At 35.1% G+C, this 17,746-nt stretch overlaps 1 protein-coding gene across 4 annotated transcripts in view; it reads left to right on the top strand.

Annotated features, from left to right (window-relative positions):
* PARN (poly(A)-specific ribonuclease) overlaps positions 1 to 17,746 on the top strand; it is a 62,479-nt gene that overhangs the window by 28,519 nt on the left and 16,214 nt on the right. For all 4 annotated transcript variants that reach the window (XM_054842532.1, XM_054842535.1, XM_054842533.1 and 1 more), the window contains exons 20-21: positions 1,380 to 1,466; positions 8,564 to 8,638. In XM_054842532.1, coding sequence (XP_054698507.1) covers positions 1,380 to 1,466; positions 8,564 to 8,638 — 162 coding nt within the window. The remainder of the gene's footprint in view (positions 1 to 1,379; positions 1,467 to 8,563; positions 8,639 to 17,746) is intronic.

The raw sequence follows: 17,746 nt of genomic DNA, 5'->3' as shown, positions 1-17,746 counted from the left end.
GTCAGGTACACATGAAAGTCAGATATAGCAATAATAAGTGGTTGATGGTCCAATTTTGGGTACATGTGCTCCATGAATGAGATCCACCTTGAAAAACTCTCCCATTTTAATGCTGAAAGCTAAGGAGATCAGAAATGAGAAAAGTTTTTATCACACAAAAATTCAGGAGGGTAATTCATTAAGATGAAAGTCAGTCCCTATATCTTTATACCCAAAGAAGAGAGAAGCTCTTCCTGAGAGTGTTTCTATGTCATCAAGTTAAAATCTGATCATATAAAGCTGTCTGTAGTTAACCATTGAGTTACCTTTATCAAACTGGAATGGTAAATTATGAAGTGGAACACTCCACTTTAATGGTTCAGCTGCTGTCAAACATAAAATGACAAGGGAGGTTCTAGGAATGTGTCATGCATAAAAACATAAATCTCTGTGGATACCTGTGGAGAGGCTCAAGTAATGATTTGTAAATAGTTTCACATGAAAATGGAAAATATTTCAATATCTTTGCACCTTAAAATATAGTATTCTACTTAGTCCTTTTTAAAATATGATAGGAATTCACAGGTTCTAAAAGCTCAAGTGTTTAGTGAAAGGAACTTCAGTTGCACCACAAGTACATTGTGGTGACTTCTTATGTACAAATGATCTTTACTAGGTGAGGTCAAAGGTCCATCTTGTTCAGTACCCTGCATCTGATGATGACCAAAACCAGATGTGTAGGCAGATGTACAGTGATAATTTTTACTGTACTCTTACCTCGTCCAGCAGTTTGACTTGGATTTTCTCTCCCAAATTCACAAAGCTCCAAATAACTTTCAGTGTACACCAAAGACTTCTTTTGCACTTCTTCTTTAGATGTTGGCCTTTAAATGCTATTTTTTAGTTCATGTAGTTTTTAATAAAGTTTGTCAGTGTGTATATTCTAGCTTGTACCTAATGTTATATGAAAGCTGAATTGAATGTTGTTTCACAGAAAGTTTTTTTAGTGACAGATAAATGGCAACATTGAATTATTGATAAGAATTTTTTAAAGCTGGAGCATGGAGAGGTGGTTGTTTTTTTCTTCTGTCCTTAAACTTGGTGCAAAGGATGTTAATGACTGGATTTGTGGGCATTTCCCATTGCATGTAATGCTGTTTCAATTTCTTACACGGATGAGCTAGTAGGATTTAGTATGTCTACTTCATGCATAATTGCAGGCACGTTTTCATTGGTGCCTGATGTAGTTTCATAGGTCTTGGTCTGGTTTTTTTATTTAAAAAAAAAAAAGGAAAAAAAAACCTACATCACCACACTGGATAACTTCTTTTGGATGTTCTAAAAGTAGTTCACTAAGTAGTGACTAGTGACGTTTTAACAAATACTTTTTTGGTTTGCAGTGCAGCCAAAGCGAGATCATGTTCTTCATGTTACTTTTCCCAAAGAGTGGAAGACTAGTGACCTTTACCAGCTTTTCAGTGCCTTTGGTGAGTGATATAGTCTATCCTTCCTTATACATTTGTTTGGGGTTTTTTCCCCTCTTTATCATTAGCAAGTACCTCTGATTTTGTTATTTTTAATCTGTGGATGCAGACTTAGTCCTAGTATAAGTAATGATGAATTGCCTTTTGTAATTTTTGAGTGGTGTCCTGTGGACTTTCTTTGTAATGATGTGTTGAAAATATCTGCCCTGATGAACTGCTCTTTAGAAATCTTTTTATGTGATGCTTGTTGAATATCGTGGATCTTTGATCCTTTTATTTACAGCGTCTCCTGGGAGGAGGTAAGAGTTTATATAGATGGGTAAAGGGAATGGGGATTGGTGTGAAAGGCAGATCAAGGTTTTAGGAGTAAGGTTCATCCTGCAGTCTGCTTAAAGCCAGACGCTAACATATGTGAGTCTAGGCAAGGAAGCAAGCTTGAGAATAGCCAATTTGATTTCAAAATTGTGAACGCCGTCCAAGTCGGAAGAAACAAAAAAGCTATCTAATAACTGGGGACTAGTAGTCGTCTTGTTCCTCTACTAAGTATTAGTACATAATGTAAGGACATGGCGATCCTAATTAATTGGCAGTCATCTCCTGATCCCTAACTCTTGCAGCAGAAAACAGTGGTTACGCTCTGCGTCCCTAAATTAGAACAAGAATGGTCTTTCATACAGCCCTGTGTTGGATGTTGTTTCTAAGATTCTAATTGCAGATTGGTTTCTAGTTTCTTATTGCTAGGTAAGATAATGCTTCAAAAGAGATCTTTTGGGCTTGCAAATAGTTTTAAATTATTTTCCTGGGGCCTTTTTTTTGTTGCAAAGAGGTAACTTCATTTCTTAAAACATTTAACGTAGAACAAAAATTACACTCATATTTGAATAATTTTTGCATGATTTTCCAGAAATATTTGCTCACTATACTTACATTACTGAAAATAGCTTATTAAATGTTAGGTATAATAGACATTTATGCATCTTGTCTTCCACAAATTGTGTAATAAGAATTTTAATGGAAAATTGCTTTAAAAAAACAAAGGCAATTTACTAAATTTACCAAAGTGTTTACTGGGAGGGATCACTTTCTCATTTAAAAAACCAAAATCTTTGCTTTATATCACATTAGTCATGGCAGGTCTAAGCACAGCATTATGACCGAATTTGTAATTTCCCTATTGCTAAAAATTTCCTGCTTGGCACTGTAGTTTCCCCTTTGTCCTGCCCGTAGTCTTACTTAGAGTCCCAGTACCAATTTTGTCCATTGGAGTATAATTGCTGTAAAAATTGTGCATGTTTTTACATGTGGTTTTAAGCAGATAAGTGACTAGTTGGCTCTCTGTTATGAAATGGACCTTTTCCCTTTTGGAGACGAGCAAATGAAGAGATGTCTGTTTAGCTACTAGTTGATCTGCAATTGTTTCAGAGTAGTGTACCACACTTAATGACTTAAGTAAAAATTTGTAGTGTGGCAAATGAATTCAGGGCAAACCTAAACCTAACCTCCATTGAAGTAATTGCTGTGGTATCCATAAGGATGCTTAAGCACCAGTAAAAGGATGGAAGTCTCTCAGTTTACTCATTCTTGTCACTCCTGTGCTTGCTGTGGATGACCGCAGTAGTTTACAGAATGATACTGTTGTTCTCTTCACCTAGAATTGTGACTTGGTAGTCTGTGCAGGGCTTCTGGACCTATATAAAATTCACTCTGTTCCTTCTGACTTTTCAATCTGTACTGCAGCATGATGCCAGTATAATGCTGGGTAGGATTTAATATTCCAGATTGGAAAATCTAGAATGTGGAAAGTTACTGAGATTCTTTCAGAGTTGCTGTTATGGGGTAAGAAACAACACAGTTTGAAAATTGTTTCTATAGGCTTTTAAAGACTCAGCTATATAATTTTTCATATTTTATCAACTCCTCCCTTTCAGTATTGATGTGAAGTGCAAGCACAGATCCCTACCACCAGGGGTCATACTTACACATCTCAAAATACTATTCAGTTTTGAAATTCCCCTTTCTCTCACTTCTCCAGATTTCAGAGCTGAATGTTTTCATATCTGGATTTACAGACTTCTGGTATTTGGGTAGTACTTAATCTAAATTTTGTTTTAGGTCTTATTGCCGTGGTATCTCAAAACAAACTGCAGATTCCTTCCAAAATTGTAGGAGTACCCATGCTTATTCAGTTGTAGCTGGACAGAGAAACAGTGTGTGGCACAATGTGAAGTTAAGTGATTTGCCAAAAGCAAAAAAAAAATATTGCAGTAACAAACCTGAATTATCCCAATTTATTACACCAGTTAAACAAAAGTGTTTTTAAATTAATTTTAAATTTTTACCTGACTTAAAAATCAATTATTAAATTGAATAGAAACATTAATTTGACTTTATAGAAAAAATATTTTGAATTTGTTTTAGCCTAGTATGAATTGAAGCAGAGTTGTAATCTTCCATGAAGCTTCTAATGAAAGCAGTGAAACAGCTGAAGGGGCTGCAGTGTCAGACTTGGAACTGTTTTACTTTTGCTACTCTAGAAGGGGTGTTCATGATTCTGAAGTCTTTCAGTACCGCATGCATACCAAGTGGACACCTGTTCATGCAAGATGTTTTTATCGTCTCATGGGTGAATGTAGTTTCATGGTACAAGTACTTGCAGTACTATGCAGTCTCTTAGAACACTTACTTTAAATTCTTAAATTTGTGTAGTTCATTTGGTCATGCTGATGTGAAATATGAAGGTAATAAAATAGTATTTGCTGGAACATAGCTTTTGTGTATAGCCTTCACTTCTACTTAAATGAATGTCTTTGGGCTTTAATTAAAATACATACTATCAAAGTTTTACCAAAACTACTACTTAAAAATGTTCCAAGTGAGTGGAGTCAAACCTATGCATTGTATTTTGTGAGATCATGAGAGTAGTCTTTGAGGGAGGTGAACACTAATGTAGTTTGTGGAGTCATAGCGATCTCGAAGATGCATAAATTACTTTTAAAATGTAACCAGTCCTTTGTGTGTATAAGTCTTGTTTTAATAGTCCAGGCTACTATATAGGTGAGTTTTAGGTGACTCTTAAATACATCTTTGAGACTTTTACATCTGCTTCTGTTAACCCCTGTACTGCAAACTCACTGTTTAACTGTTCTTTAAAGAAAGTGGAGCTTGAAAAATGTCCCTTTCAAAAGTGAACAATCTAGGTTCAAGAAAAACTTCTAGCATACTATATATATACGCTAAGTATTCTTCTGAGCTCGTGTTCATACAGACATGTGAGATTTGAGTATTGTTTTTTTTTGTTTGGGGAAAGATGTTGGGTATGGAGTTTTTGTAGTATGGGAGTTCTTTGTTTGGCTTTTGTTGTTTCTTTTGGTTTTGCGGAATTTTAAAGATTTTAATTCTATTTTTCTCTGTGTATTTCTGGCTTTTCCTTCTTCTCATGCCAATGTTTCCTTCAGCTGTTCTTACTTTTTTTTTGTACCCTGTCTTCCTACCAGAAAGGTGGAAGATCTGTTAACCTTTCTCAATTATTCACCTGGAAAATGTTGTTTCTGTTTAATATATGCTTCAGTCCTTGCTAGTAGAATAAAAGCTTCAACTATTTCTATTGTCTGATGCAGTCAGTGTCCAGAAACTGTTAGCAATTCTGTCATGGTGTCAATGTGGTCAATTTTTTTTTTTTTTAAATTATTGTAAGAAAATGGAATATATTCATAAACTTTTTTGGTTAAATGACGGTCCATATAGTTCTAATACCTATCCTAAGTGTTTAATTGCCACTAACAGTTGTGTAGGAAACACATAAGAACAGGGCCAAAGTAAAATGACTTTCCTGCCTTCTAGCAATCTGTAATTTAGAGACTCATGAGCTAGAGGTCACACTTGCATCTTTTAGTTTTAGGTGCTTGGTGACACTTCCCTAACTGCAGTTAAGCATTATATGAAAAATTCTTTTGGTTTTAAAACTTCCGTATATTTTATTAGATGTTTAGTTGTTTTATTATGAAATAGTGAATCCTCTCGGTATGTCTTTCATACAATTCCTGTTTTGCTATCTTCCCCATATACGTATATAGGCATCTTCCTTAGAATTTTCTTTTGAAGGATGAGTGCTATACAGAAACATTGCCATACCTTTGGTCATTATGGTATAAAAACTGAAGGAAAATCTGTTTGAATGACATAATCCATCAGTATAATTTTATTCTATGGATTTTAATGTTGTTTGCATGTTTGTTTATATAGAGAGAATTTTCAAATCTATTTATAGAAAAAAACATGTTACTTTGCGCCTTCATCTCAGAAGCAACAGTAGATTTTCATCTACTCCTATTTGGGTGAAGATGTTTTATTTCACTTGATAATTCTTTACTTGACATTACCCTTTTCTTAAAAGCAAGGGACGTTGTTTGACATTGCATGTAGTCGCAAATAGAAGAGGGGTCACGTAGGCTAACGATGATGTTCCTCAAAGTACTGAAGACATTTGATTTATTCTAGAAGTGTGGAAAGATAAATCTGTTGTATTTCTGTAGAGCTGGTATTCTATTATATTGCTGTATATGGCTTATTTGGATTAGCCTTGCAGTAAGCTGGCACACGGCTATGTTGATTGCTAAATATGGTACTTCCAAGTGCCAAATGCATTTGCTTTTCAGATCTTTATTGCCCTTTCACCATACTTTTGAAATGCACAATATTCACTGAGTGCTTAGCAATGTTGCTGAATGATCTAATTTATTAATCTTGTCTCTCTTAAATTCTTATTTCTTAATAATAATGAAATGCGATAGAGTCTGAAGAGTATCTTTTAAGCGTGGAGAATTGCATAAGAACATTTGTTGCAGTTCTCTTCAGATTGCAGCTCAGTGTCCACTATTTAATGTTTGACTTGTTCTTAAAATTATATATTTAAAATGTATAAATCTGAGTATAAAGGCAGTGTATGTTGGTAGGTATTGAAACTCTTAATTATCTAACATACCAAAGTAATTTTGAGTGCAGCAGCCTTTCTGCAACAATGAATAAGTATCTGATACTGAAATGATGTGCCATCAATAGGTTGGATTTTTATTTATTTATTTTTAATTGATACTTAGTGAAAATATAGGCACTGAAGTCCACTTGAGTAGTAGCTGAACTCCTTCAGGAATTTTTAGTCCATCACTGATCCTCTTTTGATATTTTACACTAAGGACACAATTGCAAGATGTTCAGAATTTTTGTTTCTGATCTTTCTCTTGGTCTGTTCAGGGTAGGTATGGAATTAATTATATATATAGGAAGGGAACTTAATCTGGACAGCACTTCCATGTTGATTACAGAAGAGTATGGTCTCTATTGTTTAGAAGTAGGAATTATTGTTTAGAATTAGGAATGCAAAATTGGAGACTTGATACGTGAAGAAATTCAGAGCAATAACTTGCCAATGAACTTGGAATGATGTTGAATTGTGCAGTAATTTCTAATATTTAAAGGAAGCTCAGTGTTGAGGTCCTACCAAATGCACTACAAATTTAAGTTGCAGTCATAAATCAGCTTGGATTTTTCCTGTATTGTGAAATATTAAGTGTCCTGCCAAAAGCACATTCTCCCCATGGTGAAGACCCTTACCCATAGGCAACAAAGATATATGTTCTTCAAAGACTGATTATTAGAAATTGACTTCATTTGCCCTACAAAGTGTTTAAAGAAATTCTAACATTTGACTTCTCAGGATAGGCTCTTCTTAATAGCAGCCTTAGCCCTGTAATACAGGGAGATGTCAGAAACCATACTGAATTAATTATTGTTTTGGCAATGATCAAAATAATTATAAAGTCCTAAATAGCTGGCTACTCAAATGTATAGCAGGCAAACTAAATCTAACTAGTCTTTTATTTTTTTATAATTAGAAAATCTGTTTATTATCTGGCTGGATTTCAGAAGAGACTTTTATAACCTTGTAGTCTGTAGGCTAAATTTGATTTAAATAGATTAAACATATGAAAATAAAATGCATTTTTAGCCATTTTGCATCATTGTTTTTAACCTTGGAATGTCTGAAGGTTAAATGGTGGTGTAACATTATATGTAACTTGATTTCCTAGTCTGCCTAAAAAAAAATTGCACCAATTTTCAATGCCTGAATTGTAGTACAGTAGAGCACTTAAATGAGGACAGGAGATGTAAATGGATTTCAGACTATAACAACACCTTGTATCTGGAATGGGAATCCTTTCCTCTGCTTTTGCTTGATTATGAGCTCTTTTAGTGGTGATGTGACATTTTAAGCCATTCACATAGAAAATGCGCTAACTGCTTGGTGAATGGAGAAACTTGTTTCCCAGTCACTATTCCATTCTAACAGCTTCCAAATGAGGTCCATGATTTTGTGCATTTGTCCTCATATTTACTCAAATTAAGTTTTCATTGCATATCCAGGAAATGATGTATAGTGGGATCTAAACAAACCAGACTTTGAAGATTGAGTGTCACAATAACTGGAGTTCTCCACTTGTGTGATCAATCTTACCCCCTCACCCCCCAGCTCGACTGGAATTTCTTATCTTGGGTGTCTGTACTGGTAAAGGAACAGTAAATGGTAACTGGAGCTCGTCCATGCTGTGTCTTTCGGAAATACTGCAGTTCTGAAGGATGAATAGGTTTTAAAACCCAAAGAGCTGTTCTTTATTTTAGTTCAGAGCTGAAATTTCCCAGAAAAAAATGGCTTCAATTTTTTGTTGTAAGATTACATAGAACACATGCAGGGAGGACTAAAAAACCCTTAAGATTACTAGAATTGTTACAAGATTTAAAAAAAAAAAAAAAAAGTGCCATGAAGAAGCACAAGAATACTCTGGGAGTGAAAAAGGGATTAGCTGTGTCTCCTTTTGGTCCTTACTCTTGGTCTGAGGGGGGGTATACAGGGTGCACATGCAGCCCGAACAGTTCCAGACCCATGTACAACTACGTATGCGCTACGCACCTTTACAGTGAACAAAAGCCTTCACAGGGGAAGTTATTCTTAGTTGTATCTTCTTTTATGTCATGGCACATCAGATAAAATCTGTGACTGAACCTAAGATAAAAATAGTCATAATAATTTCTTTTGCCTTTTCTAGGTAACATTCAGGTTTCGTGGATTGATGATACATCAGCATTTGTATCATTGAGCCAGCCAGAACAAGTACAAATAGGTAAGTGTTTCTGAGTTTACTTCAGCATTAAGACTTGGTTTCACCTGTCTCCTGTAAAATGCTCTGAGCCAACAGGGTCTGTGGTTCTAATAGCAAAATTACTGACTTGGTTCAGATGCTGTAGGAGGAACTAAACTTTTATAGTACCAGCACATGTGTTGCCGCAAAGACAAGAAGCCCAGACTGGACTTGATTGAGAGTTTTGTGTTTCATTCCATCATGACCCCCTAAGTACCTGAACCTGTAGGTAGGGCAATGCTAATTTCTTCACTTGATGCAGTATTTATTGAGATTATTTAATGTTACTTTGCACAAAGCAGAGCTATCAAAGAGTTCTATGGTTTTTGCCTTCAAATATCCTTTGGACTGATATACTTGTTTGACTTGGTTTACATTTGCAAGTAAGAAATACAGTGGAAAGCCTTTTAGTGTGTTGTAGAACACATGCAAAATAATAGTCTTCTAACAGTCTGGACTGCTAATGTGTCTGCAGGTTGTGAATTAATAATGTGCAGTCTCTCCAGACCTTGATTTTTTGGGTTTTGGAGGTTTGGGGTTTTGCTTGTTTGGGTGTTTTTGTTTGGTTTTTTTTTTAAGATTTTTGGTTGATTGTAGTTGGATCCAGAAGCTCTTAGTGGTTTCTGTAGCTCTTTTGGGCATATATTTGAGTATTGACCTATAAGCTTACTGCTGGGAACAACAACTGGAAGCGGACAATTATACATGATTACTTGGGATATGTTATGGTAGTGTCATCACTATTTACTCAAATGCGTGCATCAAATGCTGTGGAGCCAGTAAGAACAGCACTATACATAGCATTTTTAATTAAGTGGTTGAAATTTTGTTGCACTTAAGAGCTATCCTGTGAGAATTCCCATGATTAAGTTCTAAAAAGAAAAAAAAAATTAGAAAACCCCACTGAGTTTACCATCATCTATCTTATGAAGGTCAAATAAAGAAGCTTTCAGGTTCTGGATGCATAATCAGAGCAGCTATCTAATTCCTTATTAATGTCCTATAAGTGTTTATCATATTTCCTCATACATGCATATCTCTGTAGAGGATTTTGCTTGCTACCAACAGCCTCCTTGCAGCAAATACTCCACAGCAGCAAGAGCCATTGTTTCTTCATCTATATATAATTATAAGGACCATATAACTTCTAGTGAGAAATTCCAGATAAAGAATTATGTCAAAATAAATGTGGCCCTATTTTAGCTAGCTCTGTGACTCAGGAAAGCATTGCTAGCATTTCTTGCATGTGTCATCTTAGTTTCTTATCTCTGAAGCATTCATGATTTGTAAACTGTACGTATTGCAGTTAGTGATGATACCAGCACACCATCAAAGGTTTGAGGGAAATGCTGTTCATGCAGCAGCGAGTACATTACAAGATTGGAGGGAATAAGCCTTAATCTAAACTACCTTAAGTAAAAACGTACTCTGAGCTGTGCAATTACAAATTATATGTTTGTGAAGTAGCAACTTATCTGAAGCGTCTGAAGCTTTTTTATTTCAGACTTGATTAATCTTATTCAGAGTTTGGCCTCCATGCGTGAGGTATAGGCTGAGAAAAAATTGAATGAAGGGTTGGAATTGTACCACCTTTTTGTCTTTCCAAGAGGATTTGTCTTTGTTGTGAAATACAACAAAGTTGTGTTTTCTGCCTTTTAGTTCAGATGCCCTGATGTACAGAATATCTGTAGGTGATTGTAAGTTTATATATTTGTGCCTTTTTTCCCTCCTCTTTTCAGGCTGATTGCTTGTTTCTCTGAGTGGGACTTGCAAGAGTATTTGTTTTCAATAAAAAAACGTGGTTTATGCCATTTCATAAGCTGAAAGCCTTCCTAGATGCTGCTACAATAACTTCCCCACCTCTGTCAACGCAGTTACATACCTAGTGCCTGAATGCTTGGCATAAACATTCACCACCACGATTTTTTTTTTTTTTTATTTTTTGTTACAGCAACTACATATTGTAGAAAGAACTGAATGTCTGAAGAATATTTAAACTGAATCTTTCTGGCACTGCCTTGTGTATATGTCTTTTTTTATGCTCTGACAAACACTGAGGCTTGTTCTGTGGCCTGTGTGCTAGGAAACAAGTTACTTGTTTAAAAGCTCAGGTGATTATAGTCTTTCACAGATTTTTATGAAATAAGTTTAGTAAAATCTCATATACTGGAAGCAGTCAGCCTAGCAAGCTGAGAAACTGTAGCAACCTCAGTTACCAAAAAGGTGCGCAATTTTTACCGTAAAATCACTTAAACATCTTGGGTTTTTTCCTGTAATAAATACATCATAAAATCAATTCTGTTATTCTGTTTCCTGATCTCAAATTCTCTAATGAACTCCTTGGCAATAAAAGTCACTATTTATACTTGTGATTTAGTGAGCTGTGTTTAAGTGAATAACCTAGGAAAAACTAATTATGTGGCCTGTTTTTTAACCTGTTTATATAAATATGTCTGCATCTTCTGGACTATATAAAAAGCCTTGGAGAACTGTCAAACAGTATGATACAATGCAAGGTGTTGCTGCAGACATACGTTTATGCTTACCTCCTAAAGATGTTTCTGGCTTTAAGCTGGTATTAATATGTGTAGTTAACAAAGCACACATGTGCAACAGAAACATTTATGGAAAATAAATTAATTGAGAACATGAAGGTATGTGGAACTTGCCCTGTATTGATAAGGTGGTCAGATTTGCATTATATATGAATCTAAGCACTGTAAAAACATCCAGACTCATTTTGCATCCTTTTAATAAGGGAACTATGTGGGAAAAGCTGTGAAAATAGGATCAGTTTTGTAATAATCTGCATGGAGTGTTAACTGATTCTAGGTCTAACAAATCTTTTTTTAAACTCAGTTCAGATCTGGGAGGTGTCTTTATTTTTCAGTTGCAACAGCGATTCAAATACTGAGTATTTGGCTGAACTAATGTACAGTTATAGAATTGAACAGCGGATCATTTAAAGACTGATCTGTAGTCATCCCTTGATGTACATACTCAGCGTAACCAGTTGATGAATCTGGTTTGTTTCTTAAAAACTTTTCTCAGATACCTTTTTATTTTGTTCATCTTTGTAGGCGTTAAAATAGAATTTGAAATGTGATTTGTCCATATTGCTAGTTTTGTGTAACTATATCTAAGGGTTATATTGAAGTTGTGATAATCTTGTGTCCTAAATACAGGGGGTTTTTTACCTTTTGAAAACTTTGAAAAGCTTTGCTTTTACTTCAAGATTAATTTTTACCTGATTAAAAAGAAAAGGGGGAGGGGGAGGTTGGAGGAGAGGATTTTTTTTTTCCTTTAAGTTGTCTTTCACATTTCAGAAAATTATAATTAATTTTCATGCTCATGTTTAACCTTTACATCAAACAAATGACAGCTCTCTTAAAATGGGACACTTTGTCTGGACTGTTCTATGCTGTTTCTGTTGCTTTTCACTCTCCTGGCTTCAGGTATTTTTAAATGGACTAAAAACTTGCTCATCTGCACCCTGGGAACATGTTTGATTTCTCATGTTAATATGCATAGAAATTATATGTAGGTAACAAAATGTACCTGTTCATCCCCCAGTGCTCCTCGTAACGGTGTTCCTAAGTTCTGTGATATCATGGATGGTAACCATTAAGACCTAGTCAAAAACTGACTGATAAAACATTGGTCCATATGCTTTTCTGTTTAAAAAGTATAAATCTGATTAGCTGAATTAAACTAATGAGTAGCTTTTGAAACTTCACGTGGTAATCAATAGTGTGTATGTGGCCAGGAAGTATGCACATTCCAATTTTTTAATTGTTAAAGTGTTACCCTGAAGGACCTATGAATCTTTGCATAGTATAAAAAGGCTTGTTACCTCTTCCACTTATTTCCCTCTGAAAAAATAAGTAGGGGAAAGGGTAGTATTTTAATAGGCAATTTTGGAGCTGCTCCTAAGTTTCAAACTGAACATAGCATGCCTAAAACATACAAAACAGAAACCTTGGGAAACAAGAAGCAGATCCCTTAACCTTCTCATTTTGCTGCTTTTAATAACGTCCAAGAATCTTCACTTTATTTGGTTATTCATACGACTTGCATATTGGCAGACTCTCTAATTTAGTATGAATAGAAAATGCTTGTTCTTGTATAAAATCGTATTACTCTCTACAGTTAGAACACAAACTTCAGGTTGGAGTGGAAGCTGCATCAAGACGAATGTTAGTTAACCGTTTCATAACTGCCATAGAGTTAGGTGCCTGCCACGTCTATATATGCAAGTTGTATCTGCATATTTAGTGGGGGAAGGTTGTTCTTGAGTTCTAGGTGGGCTGTGTTCTCTGTGTCACTTACCACGTTTGAACTGCTATATTGTCATGTTAAAGTCCATGATGAGTATGTGAAAGTGGTGGGTTAGATGGCTCTAATTTGTCCTTTTTTGCAATACACGCTGCTGTAAACCAATTTCCAAGTTACAAGCACCTGAAAACAATAAGGGACAATAAGCATGGTCTATTTTCTGTTGAGGTTTGCTGTTCAAGGTAGATAATTACTGAGAATTTGTTGAATGGTTGATATTCCTTTAGTTGGATGTCTGGGAGACAGAACTTACTGTTGCCAAATTGTACTTCATGTGGTCTCAGCATTTATGTCAAGCGTGGAAGACATGCTTTTTAAGTGTGTAGCAAAAGATAAAGCAGTGTGCTCTTAGCAGTGTGCTCTTAGAGTTGATAAAGACAAGAAACTTCAGAACCAACTTTTGATGTACAACTTCTGGCTGTTATGACTCTCAGCTTCCTAGATAAACTTGCTTTTGGATGCTGTTCAGCTTTGTATATTTATAAAGTTGGCTTTTCATCTGGAAAGATTATTATGAAATAAGTACTATTTCAATGCTTCTTGACTTACAGGGGTCTAGACTTCATACAAGAAATGGTAGGGAAGATGGGAGAGACTTCAGCTTGTCTTAACTTTAAAGTAAACCCAGTATTTTGTTTTAATTAATAAATTGATGTAACATGAAGTATTGCAGTGTTTCAACCATTTCAGTATCTCAGCCATTCTGGGCAGTTAACTGATTTGAGTCCTCAGTTAATGTTTTATATCAATTATAAGCTCTTGTTATTTATGGTTTCTTTGAATTTTGTTGCCAGCTAACTTTCAGTGACTATTTAGGTCGTTGGTCTAAAAAGAACCCAGGTGTACTCTTAAAGGGAGGTTTCTTTACATGTCTTTGCACTTGTGGAGTCTTTATAGGTCATCTAAAATGTACTTTCAAAAAATGTTGTTACTTGAGGGTGGGTGATTTTCTAAAACATGGGAAAAGTCTTATAAATATGTTGGACTTTTAAAGTGCTTGAAAGTAAAATTGGGTTTCTGTTCCAAGACATTTGACATAATTATATGTTAATGGAAATAATGGACAAGTTTATCAGTGGTACTTCAAAAATATACGTGGTTTCTTTTCCCTTAGTAGCTAACGCTTGCTCTTAATTCTCTTTACCTAAGGCTTAGGTGCAGTTTAATAATGTCTATGTTCTGACTATGAGCAACTTCTACAATATTTTAAGACCACTGATTCAATTCAAGAGTAATTGTAACCTGAGAATCTTGCTGAGAATATTTTTCATGCTGTTTTAAAATGCAATAAATACACTTAATCTGAAATTTTAAATACATGTGAAAAGCAACTGCTTGTCATAAATGGCAAGCATTGAAATAACGTTAAGTTGTTCCATGTGTTAGTGCCCTGATACATGAGCTCACATAGAATTTACTGTGTGCAAGATATCTTCTTCCTCTTGGCATTGAGTATACCAGTGTATTTAGACAGCAGGGGAGCAATGGACTAAAGCAGGTGCAGCAGCTGAAATTGTGATGGCCTTTCAATGATTCTTGTTTAAATCATTAATCTTTCTGAACTTGTGAGTTTCTCAGACAGGGCTGGACTTTATGGTTTATTAGTCTTTTATAAGGTTTACTTATACTTAGCATGAATGCTTACCACCACAATTTAAAAATACACGCATCTATTTTGAGATTGTGTGCGTATCAAGTCTCTTAGTGAATTTGGGGAAATGGTAAGTAGTATCTACTGTATTACCCAGATTCTTTGAAAAATTGTACTTCACATGACTGTGTTCTCACCAATAAGATAATGTGAATTTCATGTCAGATACATACTCTGGGCAGGAAACTTCCTTAATGTAAACCAAGGAAACTGGAGTTGCACTGCATTATGTCAAATCTTAGCCATTACTGTTATTTTACTTTTATTCAAATTATGTGCAGTATCAAACAATTTCTTTAGCTTTTTGTGATTGCCCCTCTCAAATTTTGGATTCTTAAGATCCATAAAGTTTTGATGTTTTAGGAAAGCTTGGTTTAAATTTTGCATCAATGGCTTTGCCTATGATGCTAAACTTCCAGTGTTGAATCTTACGTGATACATATGTGTATATATACATATGTATGTGCAGATATATATAAAAATCTTGGTATTTCTCATGTTAATTTTTGAGTGGCTTGAATTCTTGTGCTGCATCAAAATAGCATTTAAGATGAGAAACTTATAGTTTAATAATCACCTTGTAGATGTGTGCTTTTACATTATTTTCATGCAAGTTGGATTTTTTTTAAAAACCTACATTACTTTGAAACGGCATATAGTTTTTCAAAAGATCTTAATGATTTGTTATATATGCCTGTATGCTATGTAAGGACTTGAATGAAATGGTTTCACTAGGAAGAACTGAGCAGTTAGTTGGTAGGTTTTGCACTCCTCATGGGTAATAAGGGTTATCAAAATGGAAACATTAAAGATTTAGTTTTATTTGAGATGCCTTTTTAGATGGGGACAGTATCAAAACAATTGTTTGCCAGAATTAATGTATTCACTGCTGCATCAATGGGGTGCAATCATTCCTGTAGCAAACTGTATCTGATGGGTGAACTCATTATCTGGATAGTTTATTTTTGAAGTACCTGATATGTGGAGCATTAATAGGTGCTTCAATTGAAAATGTCTGAGTTAATTGTGAACAGTCTTCTAGACAGCACTGCCATGAGGATGTCTCCAAGCTCAGTTGACTAGTTCTTGTTCTGAAGTTCTTAAGAAGTGTCAGAAATGTGATCAGATTTTGCAGGAGTGTGCTTCCTGCAGCAGCTCGGTCTCAGCTGAAATACTTGATTTGCTGGTATTAAAATAGAGCTAATGGTTTGTGCCATGGTTATGTCCTTCATGGTTATGTAAAGGGAATGACTCTCTTCCCACTCCAACAGTGAGCTCTCACTGCTTTTGTTTCGCTGGTCCTGTGTCCAGAAAAAAATAATAAAGGAAAATCACCTCACTGAACCAGCAGGAAACTGGCTCATCAGCAGGTCAGTAAACGCCAGAAACACTGTCAAGGAGGGCATGGGGCTTGGAGCAAGGCATGGGATTCTCCCGTTTGGTAACAAGCTGTTAGATGAAATTAACTGTCTAGTCAGACCGTGGGTTCAGTTTTCTCTGAAAAGTCTTTCAGATCTGAGCTCTCTGTGCTTTGAGTAATAATAGACATTGAGACCTTCTATCTGACTAGAAAGGAAATGTTCTGCACGCTTCACACTTTTAATTTGTAGATTAACAGATCTGAACACTTTACTAGTACTCCTGGAAATTAAAATTCTCCAGTATTGATTTAAAAGCATTTTGGTACTAGTAAATGCAGGGAATGAGATGTGGTGAATTTCTACTTGTGTTGTTCAAGAATCTTGACTATAACAAGTAAATTAATTGCTGGTGGATATATTCTAGTCATGGTTTTACAGTGGAACCTGTGGTATAAATCATAATATAGATAGCTATTTTACAACTTTCAGCATTACTGATGCAGAATTAAGAGGACTGATTACAGACTTGTCTTCAGGCACCTGCAGCCATATTTTTTCTCATCAGTTAAAAAAAAAAAAAAGAGGAAAAAAGAAACACCCAAACCAAACAACAAAAAACCCCTGTACCCTGTAAGTTTGAACATGGTAGGTTTTTTCTAAATATAATGTTGGAAGTCTTTTGACTACCTTTTAATTTGATTTTCATTTTTCAAATTACTTAATACATTTCACAGCTTTTGTTTCAATTACAAAAAATGAGGTATTTAAAATTGGGCAAATGGTAAGTAGCTTGAATTCTTTCAGTAATTAACTAACTTCATCTTTAGGAAAATTAAAATCCTTTATAACAATCTGCATACATGTGCATAGTGTGAAATGTCTCAGTGGACTATACTATCATCTGTGCTCTTTATTGGGAGAAATATTTTGAATTTTAAACATTGTCTAAGGATCCTTCCTCTTTCTCTGCCATACTTTGTACTTGGCCTTTTTTCTTTCTTCTGTAAAACCATTTTCTTTCAGACCACCTGTTCATTTTCCCATTTTCTCCAAAATGGAGAGTCAAAGACTTACTTTGGTTTGCTATCTAATTTGCCATCCTCCTTTGCAGGTGAACAGCTGCTTTGTCACCACGTTGATACTGCTCCCTGCTCTGAATTCAGATGTCAAAAGAGATGAAAATCTTTATAAAAGAGTCTTTTTTAAAAGTCTATTTTAGAATCTGTTTAGGCACCTTCTGCTATCTTAGGCTTATACAGGAGAGGAAAACAGAAAGGGATGGTCAGCACCATGTACAAATTGGAATTTTCATTTTTGATACAGCCTGCTATTCTGCATCTGTGTTCCCAAACAAAAGAGCTTTTTACAAAGTTAAGATTTTCTTCATGGATGCCAAAGATTAACATAGTACTTTACCTCATTTGATTTGTGGTGGGGTTTTAGTTTTCTTCTGAAGATAATTTTTTAGACATCTAAATTTCTAAGCATGTGAAAGTGATCAGTCAAGTATTGTTTGTTTTATTGTAAAGGCAATATAGATGATTTCAAAGAGCTATATTTTCTCAGAGTAGTTTGAACAGGTGGTCTGTGTTGGTGAAATTGATCAAAACTGAAGTTCTCTAACAAAATCTTGAGCCTTGGCACTTTTAAAATACAATACCTTCCAGCCTCTTTAATGTTTGGGCAACTGAGGAGGAGCAATGCATATACAGAGGTTCAGTAAATTCCCTTGGGAGGGGGTGG

The sequence above is a fragment of the Grus americana genome, chromosome 15 (assembly GCF_028858705.1).
Source record: "Grus americana isolate bGruAme1 chromosome 15, bGruAme1.mat, whole genome shotgun sequence".
Lineage (NCBI taxonomy): Eukaryota > Metazoa > Chordata > Aves > Gruiformes > Gruidae > Grus > Grus americana.
The sequence above is the reverse complement of the archived record's forward strand: the minus strand, read 5'-3'. Positions and strand labels throughout refer to the sequence as shown.